The sequence below is a fragment of the Dermacentor andersoni genome, chromosome 8 (genome assembly GCF_023375885.2).
Source record: "Dermacentor andersoni chromosome 8, qqDerAnde1_hic_scaffold, whole genome shotgun sequence".
NCBI lineage: Eukaryota > Metazoa > Arthropoda > Arachnida > Ixodida > Ixodidae > Dermacentor > Dermacentor andersoni.
The window spans coordinates 96,703,614-96,716,681 of NC_092821.1; the positions used below are offsets into that span (position 1 = coordinate 96,703,614).

The 13,068-nt window shown below is 44.8% G+C and overlaps 1 protein-coding gene across 1 annotated transcript; it reads left to right on the forward strand.

Moving 5' to 3' along the window:
* The first annotated feature begins 2,801 nt into the window (after positions 1 to 2,801).
* Positions 2,802 to 12,322, forward strand: LOC129384260 (uncharacterized). Its single transcript, XM_055069468.2, has 3 exons — positions 2,802 to 3,347; positions 6,937 to 7,056; positions 11,834 to 12,322. The coding sequence occupies exons 1-3, from the start codon at positions 3,234 to 3,236 to the stop codon at positions 12,056 to 12,058; spliced, it is 459 nt and encodes a 152-aa protein (XP_054925443.1). The 5' UTR covers positions 2,802 to 3,233; the 3' UTR covers positions 12,059 to 12,322.
* The last annotated feature ends 746 nt before the right edge of the window (positions 12,323 to 13,068 follow it).

Genomic DNA, 13,068 nt, shown 5'->3' on the forward strand with positions numbered 1-13,068 from the left:
AAACAAAATTTCATTTCCTTTTTTCAAAATTTTCAAGTACATTTGTAAATTGTTCTCTTGGCATTTCCAATGAGGTTTGTCGTACCATCCCCGCTTTGTAGGCAGAGAACAGAAACAATGCGTGGTTGTCATTGTTGCACTGAAATCTCCACACCAGCTACCCGTTATATCATAGATTTTCGACAGCGTGCTGCCATACCTAGTTACCTGTTCCTGGTTCAGCAACGATCACGGGACACGTTAAGTTCATCGAAGATGAATTAAGGTAACATTCGGAAAAGTTCTAGTGCAAAAACATTATAATTGGGAACATTTACACTAAATGCAAGAATATGCCTAAGTCGTCGTGTAACTTCGACGGCAAGGATGTCGTGCATAGATTGTATATTTGCAAACACTCTTCTTGCATATTTTTGATGCGAAACGTCTTTCAATTCGATCAGGGATGGTTGCATGCTAAAACCACACGGGACTAAAGTACGTTACATTCTTATTGCTTCTACGTTTGAAACGCTACTACCCATGCACCTTAATTTCTAATCATCGCGTTTAGAAAAGACGCCATCATTTGATCAAACTTGTGGCGCGTGCACATGTGGGGCCATTGTTGCTGCACATGACACAATTCCAGCTAAATTTAGCATCTCGCGCGGTACTCAGAAAAAGATATCTCGGCAGTATGTTTGTCGATCCGAGCGGGAGTGGTCGCATGTTGAGAGACTCGCGTGCCACACTAGCTACAACTTAGCAAACTAAACTGATACTCCGCAGGACTCACTCATACTCAGCATGATGATATGATGATGCCCGTCCTGATATTCGTCAACTCTGTATACGAGCGTACATTTTGTTGCCGAAATTTCAGGCGTACTTCGCTATGAGCCCCCGCGAGGGTCCGACCATGTATTGTTCAGAAATGGTGTGAAGAGACTCGGCCAACAAGACAGAGGAGTATCCAAACCCCTTGAACACACCAAAACCTGCCCATCTCTAATTGGAGCGCAAGCGCACGTGATTAGGGCACACGGAGGAGACCCAACCGTCTATATGTATACGAGCCCCCCGAGTTCGAGCAGCCAGCGCTAATCAGTCTCGGACGCCAGGCTAAATGAGGGGGGGGGGGGGGGGAAGGGGGCCATTTTGTCCCCCTAGTCTCCGAACACCATCGGTAAAATAAACGGGCCCGCTACAAATAAGGTGTAAAGCACAACTGCCAAATTTTATGGTAAGTCCCCCCACTAGCTATAACATAAATTAGGCATGTGACTTTTCTAATGTGTAAATATGTGCAATTTTTTGTATTTCGTTGCGTCCTCTTTGTACCATATTGCCCATGCACCCACTGCAGCACGAGTAAGGCGTTTCATGCATTCCATTGAGGCTGCGTGCCTGATACAGCCAACCCTAATTATTCTTGCTGATGACAATCTTTCTTTTTATGAAAAGTAGTTATGGGAGAATACTTCATCAATCAAAATTTATTTCGAAATTGAGTTATTCCCTCAAACTGTCGATGACAAATACCCACCAGAAGCTTAACGCTAGCAACAGGGTCGCTTCAAGCCAGCTTTCTTTTTCCAGGCGTTGTGCTTTACACCATTCTGGAAGAACACTAGTCCGCTGTACTTGAGGGTACGGAAAGACATGGCGGCCAGATTTAGAGTTAATAATTCTGCTACGCAAATGACAAACAATATGTCTGCTTTTGTACTGCGTTTCCAGAACGATCTTCCTTCCTGCGCATGTCATCCTCTTGGGACAAATATCTTACGGCAGACATAAGCCGTGTGTTGCTCTGCCGGCTAACAACTATATTGATCCGCGCCAAGAAAATAAAAACCTCACGCAAGGTCACACCTTGGTAAGAATACCTGGGGGCATTTGGGGCATTTTAAAACAGTTTTCTTTCTATAGGCCTTGAGTCGAGGCAAAAGTAGCACTCTCGTTTAAATGACATATATACAGTATTAAATTGGTCTCCCTTATTCTCTAGTAAAACCCACTCGTGACGAAACAAACAGATCGCTATAGGAATAAACGAATGTGGGAGCATGGAGTAAAACTTTAAAGGAAGACATGAGGCAAATGTTTTGTGGGGAATCTTGATGAATGTAGATGTTTGCACTCGTTTGCATTTTTGGCTGAAGCAGCCTGACGAAAGCGAGGGACAACCTCGAAGCCTTTGGTGGTGAATAAACGTAGGACGAATTTGTGTGAGTGACAAATGTTTTCCTTCAAGCCATTGAAGTTGCCCATATAGAAAACTAAATTCCGAATATCAGTGACATCTGCTTCAGCCTTTCCTTCTGCCCCTATGGCCCTCACCCATTCGACTTCGTGTTATGCAACGTGTTTTGTCGCCAAATATTAATCATTTGGCAGTCGTTCCTGTTACGATTTTTACTTCCTGCGCACTTGTGCAACCAGCCGAATCCGTTCTTCCAAGAAAATTATTCAATGCCAAGGCGAAATTTGATCGAACTGAAGCTCACGCCGTTGCCTTCGTACGGATGTTCGCCGCCGCCCCTGCGAGCCTAAGCGTATCCGTTTTTAAGCCGCAGTGGAACGGACGGCGGCCGGCCTAAATCAGCTGACGCTCCAGCGGCTCGGACAGTGCAGCGGGTTGCTTTCTACTCATTAGTTGTGTGAAATCGCGCTCTCACTCTTGAGCAATGCGGCGGACTAGACCTCACCCAGCGCAACTCAGTGCAATCAACAGCGAGACCGACTGCGAGATCGATCGCAGAACGATCTCGCAGAACGATCTCTATTGGAAGCCACGAATGGTATACACGTTTTTTTTGTCTGCCGTCCGAAAGCAAATTTGACTATCGCTGGGACATTAGCTCACCTATGGTGCCTTGAACCTACGGCTATCGTGTACCTCGTATAGCTTTTCTCTGAACGTTAAGCCGAACAACGGTGCCTATAGTGTCCAACCCAGAATCAAGTCAGAAGTCAGACACGTAAAAGGGCGGGAGGGGGGGAGGCTATGAGCGGTGGCACACCCATCGTTTGCTTGTAATTAGGAAGCGGTCTTGGAACATGGAACGTCAGCACGGCCGTACCCAAACCATGCCTACTTTAATGCGGTTCCAACATGCAAAACATGCGTCAGGGAAAGCCCATTAACTGCACCTGGTGCATGTTTCCTCTTCCAGCGGCAAGCCACTGAAAGCGCGAAGTGCCTTCAGACTAAAGGGATCAACACTTCATACAGCGTCTCCATTGAGATGGAGTCCATGCAGTTTAACCACGGACCAGGTAGCGTGCGTGCGCCAGCAGATAAACAGTTGTACACAGGATGCAGTTCTTCAGATTCGTACCAGCGGCTGTCACTTACAATCGTAAGTGACACACATATTTATTTTGCGCGAACGTGAGAGCCTCTTTCAAGTAATAGTGGTCTCAGGCATGTGTTTTGAGACACAATGAGGCGACGTGCCGACCTGAGAGACATAGTTTTCACTGATTAGCCCGCCTACAGCTCGAACTACATTTTACAGCCAAGCTGTCAGCTGGAATAAAAAGCGCTCTAAAGGCATGTATTTCGGTATTTATGTTAAAAGCGTGTCTTCAGAATGTCCTGAGAAAAGTAAATTATTCATGGAGTTTATATGCATAAACAAATATCGGGCTTCCTCGGGAATAGTAAAATTTCAAGAGTCTGTTATAGTTAGTTGATAGGAGAAATTTGATAACGTATCGCTTTTTTACTTGTGAAGAGGTGTTATGTGAGACGTTCACAAATGTTCTCACTTGCCTTGAAAGAACCAAATGTACAAATCATATATTTGAAGAGAACACAGCGCATGTTACGATCTGTAAACGGCCCGTTTCAAGTCTAGGGGTTAATTATAGCGCTTGAACTTTGTACTTTATGTGCTTTATTACAAGATATCTGGTTTATTCGCTTCCTTTGTATCTCCTATTCTTGGAAATCTACTTCTGTTCTCTCTCTCAACTACTCCCCCCCCCCCCCCCCAACACACTCGCAAGAAATTGTTTATTCAAGCGTCCCACAGCTCTATAAGCTAATTTCGCAAACTGTAGGGAAATATTGCGAAATATGTTTAGAAAACAAGACGGATCAAGGTATTGGAATGTTATTATGTATGCAAATAGGTAAAAATTTTACAGCAATTTATGCACAAATTTTAGAAAACGCGAATTAAACACGAAATTCGAAAACAACTCTTTATGCAAGTTATCCAAAGCGTTATGCCGCCACTGCCCACAACGGTGCCCCGAGTCATAAAATCCTTCACATATTACATGACACTGTGTTCGTATTCTATGAAGATAGAGGATATTCATAAGACTGACGTAAGCAAAATTTGAACGGTTGTGTCTTATACTTAATATTGTTGCAAATAATTATTGAATACTTATTTCCCATACCGTTTTCATGCATCCCTTGTTGGTTATGGGATTAGCTTACGAGTGATATATTTTCGAAGTCTAATGTGTATCAGTCATTTATAGCATTTGCAATAAATTACGTATGCAAACACTCATGGGCGTTATGTGTGGTATGAACGGCACCAAATTTTGCCCACTCCTCGGAAAGCTACAACTGTAATTGAGATCAAACTTGGGAAACGGGGGGGGAGGGGGGGGGGGGGAGAGAGCTCACGACCACTGCATACGTGATGTTCAATGCCTGTGAATAATTTACAGCCTCCCTAAAAAAAATTCTTCAGCAAGTGCTCGAAAGCACGATAGCGCAAATACTCGCCGTGCTACCGTCGTTCCGAATAATTTCTACTTCACGCTGAATTACTAGTTGGTGAAAATTTGGGGTTCCTAAGTGTAGTAGGTCAGAAATGTCTAACGTTTCATACTTTTTGATGAGCTTTGAAAATGACAACTAGACCAAATGAGTTCCCATATATTTAGCCATTTTCATATAACCCTTAATTTACCCACGCACTCCTTGCGGTGCTTATATCACCCTTAGCATGCTTTCCTATTACCTTCGTAAACTCTCTCACTTCTTCCAAGACAGCAGGAAAATTTTTCCCTAGCTTTTCCGGACACTTTATTCGCACTGACAGCTTCGCTGTACAAGACTGTTGGGCGAGTTTCTGGTGCTGCACTCAGATTGCTGCAATATGCGGCCTCTTCGTTATGCAGAAACTCTTAATACTTTGTTTGCAGATGGACTCTTGGTGGTGTTCAAAAGAAGCGCATCAAACCTGTAATTCTTTCGGTACACAGACAGGTTCAAATTTGCGAAAAGTCGTACACGAAATGCAACATTTCCAAAAAAAGATCCTTCTTTCCGTGATGGCATCCATAAAAAAAATTGACATAAGAGAAAAGATACGGAGACATTAATTGATCTCTAATTACAACAAATAATGAGGAAAGGAAACGAAAATGGGGTCGGTTGAATCGAACAAATTTGGGTATGGCAGCCATACTCCAATCCGCCTTCTTTGGTACCGGTGCGTGCGCGTGCGTGTGCGCGTGCGTGTGCGTGTGCGTGTGCGTGTGTGTGTGTGTGTGTGTGTGTGTGTGTGTGTGTGTGTGTGTGTGTGTGTGTGTGTGTGTGTGTGTGTGTGTGTGGCAAACACTTTTAATGAGCACACATCAATAAACACCGTTGTACTATGTTGCACATTTCGAGAATGAGTGACTCACTGAGAAATTAAATTGATGGCAATGTGTGGTCTAAATTAATAATGAAGTTGCTATCACTGAAATGTTAAAAAGTAGTCATTTTCATTCGGGGATTTGCCATGTTCTCTTGAAAGTCGCACATTTCATGAAAAATAATTGCCGTGTTGCATGCGCGAGGTTCTTTTTTTTAACTTCCAAGAGGGGAAATCGGTATTCTATGGCTAAGACATCAGCTAACAACTGCTTTCTTTTATTACAGAAGCTTCTATGCGGCTGTGAGGCCACAAAAACCGCATAAGTGCAAGTTATAGCTCTCCGTTACACTACATATTTGCCTACGGGTGCAACCGGGTGTCACTTTCAAAAGGTCTCGGCTAGGCATATAAAGAAATCATTCTGAAACATTAACCTTCCTAAATGAACTGCAAAGTGATGCAACAAGGTTTAAACTCCTACCACAGCATCAATATTCTGGATACAGTAATGCTGTTAATCTAAAAAGAAAATTAAGTTTTTGCAGCTATATTCTCTTGAGAACAAAGGACAATTCAAGGAAGGGCTCGCTTTTAATGCCGGTTCGTATTTCAAACGGTATGTGAAATAAGCAAAAACCTTTTTCTTTTTGTTCAGATACCACGGCTATAGTTACGAAAAGCAGCATCGCAATATACATGTACAATGTACCGCCTGTAGGTTTTGTTTTCTTTTCCTGCAGTGAAAACTGTTTTCTTTCTTTAAGATCCAGATGGAGATAAACTTGATGCTATGACCTTGCCATGTTTACACTGCATTCACAATTTTCATATCATCTGGCGGTATTGTAAATGCGCGTCACGGTTGCTTTTCGTCGTCTGTGCAGACACGTAGGCAGAGAAAAATTACCTTTTTCAAAGCTGAAATAAACAACATGATCAAACTGCTTTCGGACAGTGCCGCATGTATTTCACTGTTTACGCCGTATCAACTGCCATAAATATTTTGCGTAATCAGTTAAGAGTCAACTACGAGAAGTGTTGAAAGTGGCGCGCAGTATGATATTGAATAATTGATAGGAGAATATGGATCATCGATAAAAGTATCTTACCAGTAAACATTAAAGAAGGGAGAGCACGTCTCTTTCCTCTTCTACTTTGTTGTAGCGCAGGCAGAACGATGAGCTCACAAAAAGGCACACTAGACAACAGACAAAGATAATGTGCTTTCTTGTGGGGTCGTGAAGTGTTCGCGTGTTCGCGTGTTTCAAGAATGAGAGAACATCCCATGTCAGCAAGACCATATAGCTATCCTTCATCTGTTTGATCTTTCTTATAGCTGTGCGCCACTGGTCCGACAACGTGGCACTATCAAGACCGCTACAAAACAAACTACGCGCTTGATAAATACGAGAACTTTCTGAATACTTTCGACACAAAGGAGTCCCTCCAATTCAAAGTGAGTTCTAGTACTCTGCCTTTGTTCTTCGTATCTAAACACAAATCCACATGATGCTAGCCTCAAATATATGCTAGGCGACAGCAGGGGTGCTATAACGCAAAACTATTTTAAGCTTTCCTATTCCAATTCTGCAATCAGCCCTCCATGATTGGTTAAAACTTTTTGGACCACCCCCATTTAATCTGTCACGTGACGTCACGAAAACCATCATAGCTGCCCATTTGATATGACGTGTACACACTGATTATGCATTATTTGGTCGGCCAAAAGAACAATAGTTATTTCTGATTCGACCCCTTTTCGCCATTAGACCTCGGCTATTGGCCAAAGTTTTCGGGCTGCACCCACTTCACCTGCTGTCACGCGACGTCACAAAACCGCAAAAACTCACGCGTCAAAGTGACGTGTACGCGATAAAGACGTATTAATATGCCGAACAAAACTGAATTTTCTTCTGAATCGCCGCACGCTGCGCCGTTCCGAAAGGAATAAAAGATGGCTGCCGCCGATCGCTCCGGCACTGGCTACTCGCACCTGCCGGAGAGCATGGGTTTATTTGCGTGTAATAAAACTTTTGCGTGTCTGTGTAATGTTTTCGAGCACTTCGGCGCGTTTACGACCTCGCTCAGCCAACTCTTCTTTTCTGAGGATCCGTGTTAGCATCATTCTTAAGCTTCCGTTGCATGCTGCCGCGATTTTCGACGAGCCACCGCAAGCTAGGTAAGGCAAAGCGGACCAACCGCATACGCCGGCACCACCCTCTTGATCCAGTTATCAATGTTCACTGCAGTGGCTCGGCCCCATAAAATCCCTCTCCACTTGAGCGTGCTCCTCACCTCTTGTCAGCCAATTACATAAGACAAGCCGTTCATTGCAGCCAATGTTATTCATTTTTCAAGCAAACAGAAGTAACTTCCTCTGAACGAGGGGAACGGTTGATTGGTCTGTTCAGACAACCCTGCGGGTGACCGACCAATCCTTGCGTCGGCGGTTACGCAAATTTGACGTCAGGAGAATGGAATAACAACATATTCGAATAGCTTTACGTTATATGGCTCCAGTTCATTTTAGTGCTTCAATCCGTGAGCATTTTCTCCTCGCGTGTTACAGCAACTCCTTCCAATGAAGTACGCTCACGTTTTAGTGGCCCCGAGGAGTGGAGGACGAGCTGAAGACAACGTATTGTGGAAGCTCCGCATCAGCGTTTGCAAGATGTTACTGCACTTGCTTATTTCTACGGAAAACGCTAACATAAAGATTCATACTGATGCCTGCAATGCAGACCTCAGCACAATTATTTTGCAGTGGCAAGAGGGCGCGGATTGCGTCATTCTGTATACAAGCCGGTCTCACCAAGGATGATACGAACTACTCTGTGGCTGAAAAAGGGTGCTTAGCGATTGTTTGTGCAATAAGCAAGATCTGACCCCACTTGTATGGTAAACTGTTTAAGGCTGTCAGCGATCACCACGCCCTGGCTGGCTGGCCAGCCCCAAGGATCCTTCAGGCAGACTAGCCCGTTAAAGCCCGCGCCTACAGGAATCTGACATTACTGTTGTATGCCGATCTGTTCGTCGGCCCTGTCAATGTGCTCAGGATGAATGAGCATCATTGCGTTCACCCTGAGTTGCTGTCGCTGATCGAGCACCTTCAAGTAGTTGGCGCTGTTTTCCTTCGGTCGCTCGTGCGCGGCTTATAATTGTACCGTCTGCGCAAAAACGTTCTTTACAGGAAAATTGCGCAAGTCATCCATAAGTGTACCTCCTGGTCGCACAACTCGCTCTGCACCAAGACATTTTGCAAGCCTGCCATTATGAGTCTTGAGTGGGACGTGCACACCTAGGACTCGCTAAGACGTTAGCAAGGATACGGCGCAAGTATTACTGGCCTCGGCTGTTTCCTCCTGTTGAACGGTACTTGGAGACCAGCCGCGATTGCCAGCGCCGCAAGACACCGCACGCTAGACCAAGTAGCTTTCTCCATACTGAGGACCCTCCTCAAGCACCATTGCACCAAACAGAAATTGATCTACTTGGTCCATTCCCGGTGACCTCCTCGCGCAACAGTTGTACAGCCGTCGCTACTAATTACTTCACACGGTGTGCCAAAACCAAAGCTATTCCGAATCGCAACGCTTATGAAGTGGCCAAAATGTTGGTCGGCAACATCGCCCTAGGAAATGGCGTACCCTCTCTCCTTATCACCGATCGCGGTGCAGCATTCGCGGCCAATCTGATGCAGGATGTTCTTCCCTTACGCATAGCTCTGAACGCAAAAGCTCCGTGTATCATCCTCAAACAAATTGATGACAGAAAGTCTGAACAAAACACTCTCTAGCATGATTTTCAAGTATAACGACGTAGACCAGATTTTGCCCCGTATGTGACCTTCACCTATAATAATTCTGTACAGGATGTCACAGAGTTTACGCCATTCGAGCTTGTATAAGGGCGCCGCGTCACGGCAACACTTGACACTATGCCACGTGTGGTTGATGATATCTCCACCGGCGAGCAGCTGCAGAGCGTTTACGAAGAACCTAAATAGTGCACCAGCTGGCTCCTCGTCGAATACGGAGCGTACAGCGCACCTAAACTCTTCGAAAGAACCATGGTTTGTGAGATGTGCACTACAATGCGAGCGACTGCGTTTTGGTCTCGAAGCTCATGCGTCCCCGTGGATCCATAGGAAAACTGCTGCGTTGGTATTTACAAGATTAAGCGCCATCTCAACCACGTAATCTGCGAGTCGTCCTCTACAGCCCTGACCTCGGCTCGCTCCGTCGTCGTCCTCGCGCTGTTGTTCATATGGTGCGCATGAAGACATAACTTGCGCGTACGTGCATGTCGAGATTGCACCTCAGGAGCTCCGTTTCTTGCCGTCAGGTCCCCTAAAAGACAACTTTTTGACGGGACCAAAACGGTTGCTTTCCATGTGGGGAGAAATTGACACAATGATGTGGGGCTTCCACACCAGAATGGCGCTTGCTAAGGTGGGCGTCATGAAAGACAATGAAACGCGTTAGCTGCAGGCTCTCTTCTGGTCGGCCATTAAAGAGACCGCGTCCATTTCGCTAGCATCCGTAATCAAGCTTCGATGCATTCCAAGTCACCGAAAAGAAAAGTAGCTTCTGTATCCTAATTGAGATGATCAGATATTCTAGAAAATTGCGATCAAAGTGGAAAAAACTACGCTTTCTACGCGTGGCATTCGTACCAACAACCATAGAATGACGCGGGAACGTCGTCGTTTCAGTAACTACAACTTTATATTGCAGCTTTTATTGCCTGCTTTTCGTAAGCATTCTGTCTGCTCTTCCATACATATACATGTAATAAATTTCTTTAAAAAATTGCCTCCAGAGCTTTCATGAGGCCCCATATCCAATTTACCTATTCCTTTAGAAACAGTAGTCTCTCAGGTAGAACACGTTGCACATTTAAGGGACGGTAGCATCTCGGTCTCTCAGAAATTTCGCACAGGAGGGGAATTTCTCAGTTTATTTTATTTCCCTGTTGACGCAGAGCTGAGTGTCCTTTGACGGGAACGAATTATAATTGCGCATTGTTGGTGACAATGCCGTGCCAAACAGGTAGATCTTAAGAATGCAACAAGGTCATGCTATCCCTCACTGTTACGGCGAAAGGCCGCGTGTGTCGCGTCACATGTGAGAAAACGGAGCTTGTAGTGTCGATTAAAAGAACTTTGGCGCCACCTTTCTCAAATAAGGTGAGTGAGTGAGTGAGTGAATGAGTGAGTGAGTGAGTGAGTGAGTGAGTGAGTGAGTGAGTGAGTGAGTGAGTGAGAGTGAGAGTGAGTGAGTGAGTGAGTGAGTGAGTGAGTGAGTGAGTGAGTGAGTGAGTGAGTGAGTGAGTGAGTGAGTGAGTGAGTGAGTGAGTGAGTGAGTGAGTGAATACACTTTGACAATAAAAGTTTATTCACTCACTCACAGTTCTTTTAATTGACACTACAAACTCCGTTTTCTGACATATAGCTGTGAGCTACGCTCAACAAAAGAACCATGCTTTGCGTCCTGAGCAGAACAAAAAGAAATTCACGGAAATCTATGCGTAACCTTGAGAGCGGTCAGCCTGGCCATGTAACTAGAAATGCCCTTTATACTTGTCTCGGTTACAGTACTGTTAGATTGTAGTTAAGAAATATATTTCAAGAAATAACCTCCAGCATTTAACAAAACGTTAGAGTTTCCGCTGGAATGCTCTAAAAGGCAGGTATTACATCTTATGGAAATGGAAATACATATTTCAAGGGGAATAATGTTTAATTTTTGGATGGCACAACGCATGGTAAACATAGTCAGCTTGAAAATTAGTGTAGCGGAGTTTGCAAGGCATACGCATTTCAATTTTCTGGACTGCACTAGATTTAGCTTACTTTTTCCTGTGTTGCAACAGTTGAAGCAGTGGCGCTTTATTGAAATCTGCCGTGGACTCCTTGAACAATATTTTGTTAAAGATCACTGAAACAACAGTAAGCTCTGCTGCCAGTTTTACGGCTCTTATGTACGAATTTGTGGTAGTTTCATAATTTATTCTAGGTAGGCGCGCTTTGACAACCCACAGACTTCATTTCATTTCTGGCGACATGGATCATACGACGAATTTCCGAAAGTTACCTAACGTAATGTTAGCTTGCCAAATATTTACTCTAATTTCTCTCGCAATTATTCGAAAAGGCGATGCGCAAATTTGTGTTCTGACGCAACGTAAAGCAGACACTGGGTGACCTGTTGCCCGGTATATTACGACTGCAGGTTTGTGACGCCTGGCGCGACTACGGCAGCTCGAGGATCGGCATCAGCGCGTACAGCGTGAACGCCGACTTTCCCCACCCAATTTTCCAGTGCCCGAAAGACCAGTGGACCCCCGACGGGTCGCGGCTGCGGCTTGTGCAGGGGTTCGGGGACTTCCTCAGGAAGGAGGGCGGCGGTCAAAACCCGAAAGCGACGTTTTTCGATCGCTGCCGACAGCTCACGTGACTCGTCGCGCGCAAAGTTCAGGGTTGCGACCTCGAAGTCGCCTCGACATCTTTGCGACTTTGTCGACGTTAGCGCATTTTACCTTCTGCTTATTGTTCTTGATGAGTATGACGTTCGATTGATATGCGTTGTCTTTTTGTGGCTCCACATTGAATTTTAATATGTGCGCATCACCATTATTTCAATCGCAACATGTGTTCATTTTCCTCTGTGTACATGAAGAGCGTGCGTTCTTCACGGAATAGTGTCATAAAGGTAATTTTGTCATAAATATGAATACGTATTATATTACTGCTATGAAGAGAAGAAGCAATTCAACGCCCAGAAGCAACGTAAGAGATTCAGTGTTTCTGCTTGTGCGCAAGGGAGGAAGCGTATTGTGCTCCACTACATTTTCGACTACTGGAATTACTACACACCCTTATGTACACAAACCTTTTTACATACACAAGACACAAGTTTCAGCAGCAGAATGTCGTACCCATTGGGCCATTGCAAGAGCGCTGACTGCATGGCATTTATTTATTTATTTTAGTGCCTCTAGGCCCTCCGTGAGGGACTTCGCATGAGGTGTGGATATAACCACAGTGAAAACGATAACAACAATAACGCTTACAGACATTCGTATGATATATCGCCGATACACTCGATTTCTTCGATGGCGGAGTTGAAGCCAGCAGGGTCGGTAAGTGAAGCAGCGTGGTTGGCAAAGCAATTTCAGTCACACGCAGTACGTATAAAATAAAAGGTCTGTTGGCAGGCTGTGGTATGGGCACGTGGAGGCACGGCGGCATTGTGGTACGTGGTGGAGTTCACGCGATGGACGGGTACGGTGAGATCATTGTTAGGCGGTAGTGAATGAAAAAGGTAACTGGCGATAAAGTTTTATTGGAGACTACCTGCATTTATCGGCCAAGGCGGGTAGATCAAGTGTTCATTTTTGCGCACTGACACTGCAAGAATAATCACCCAGGGTCAATCTGGTAGCATAGTTCTGCACTGATTCGAAT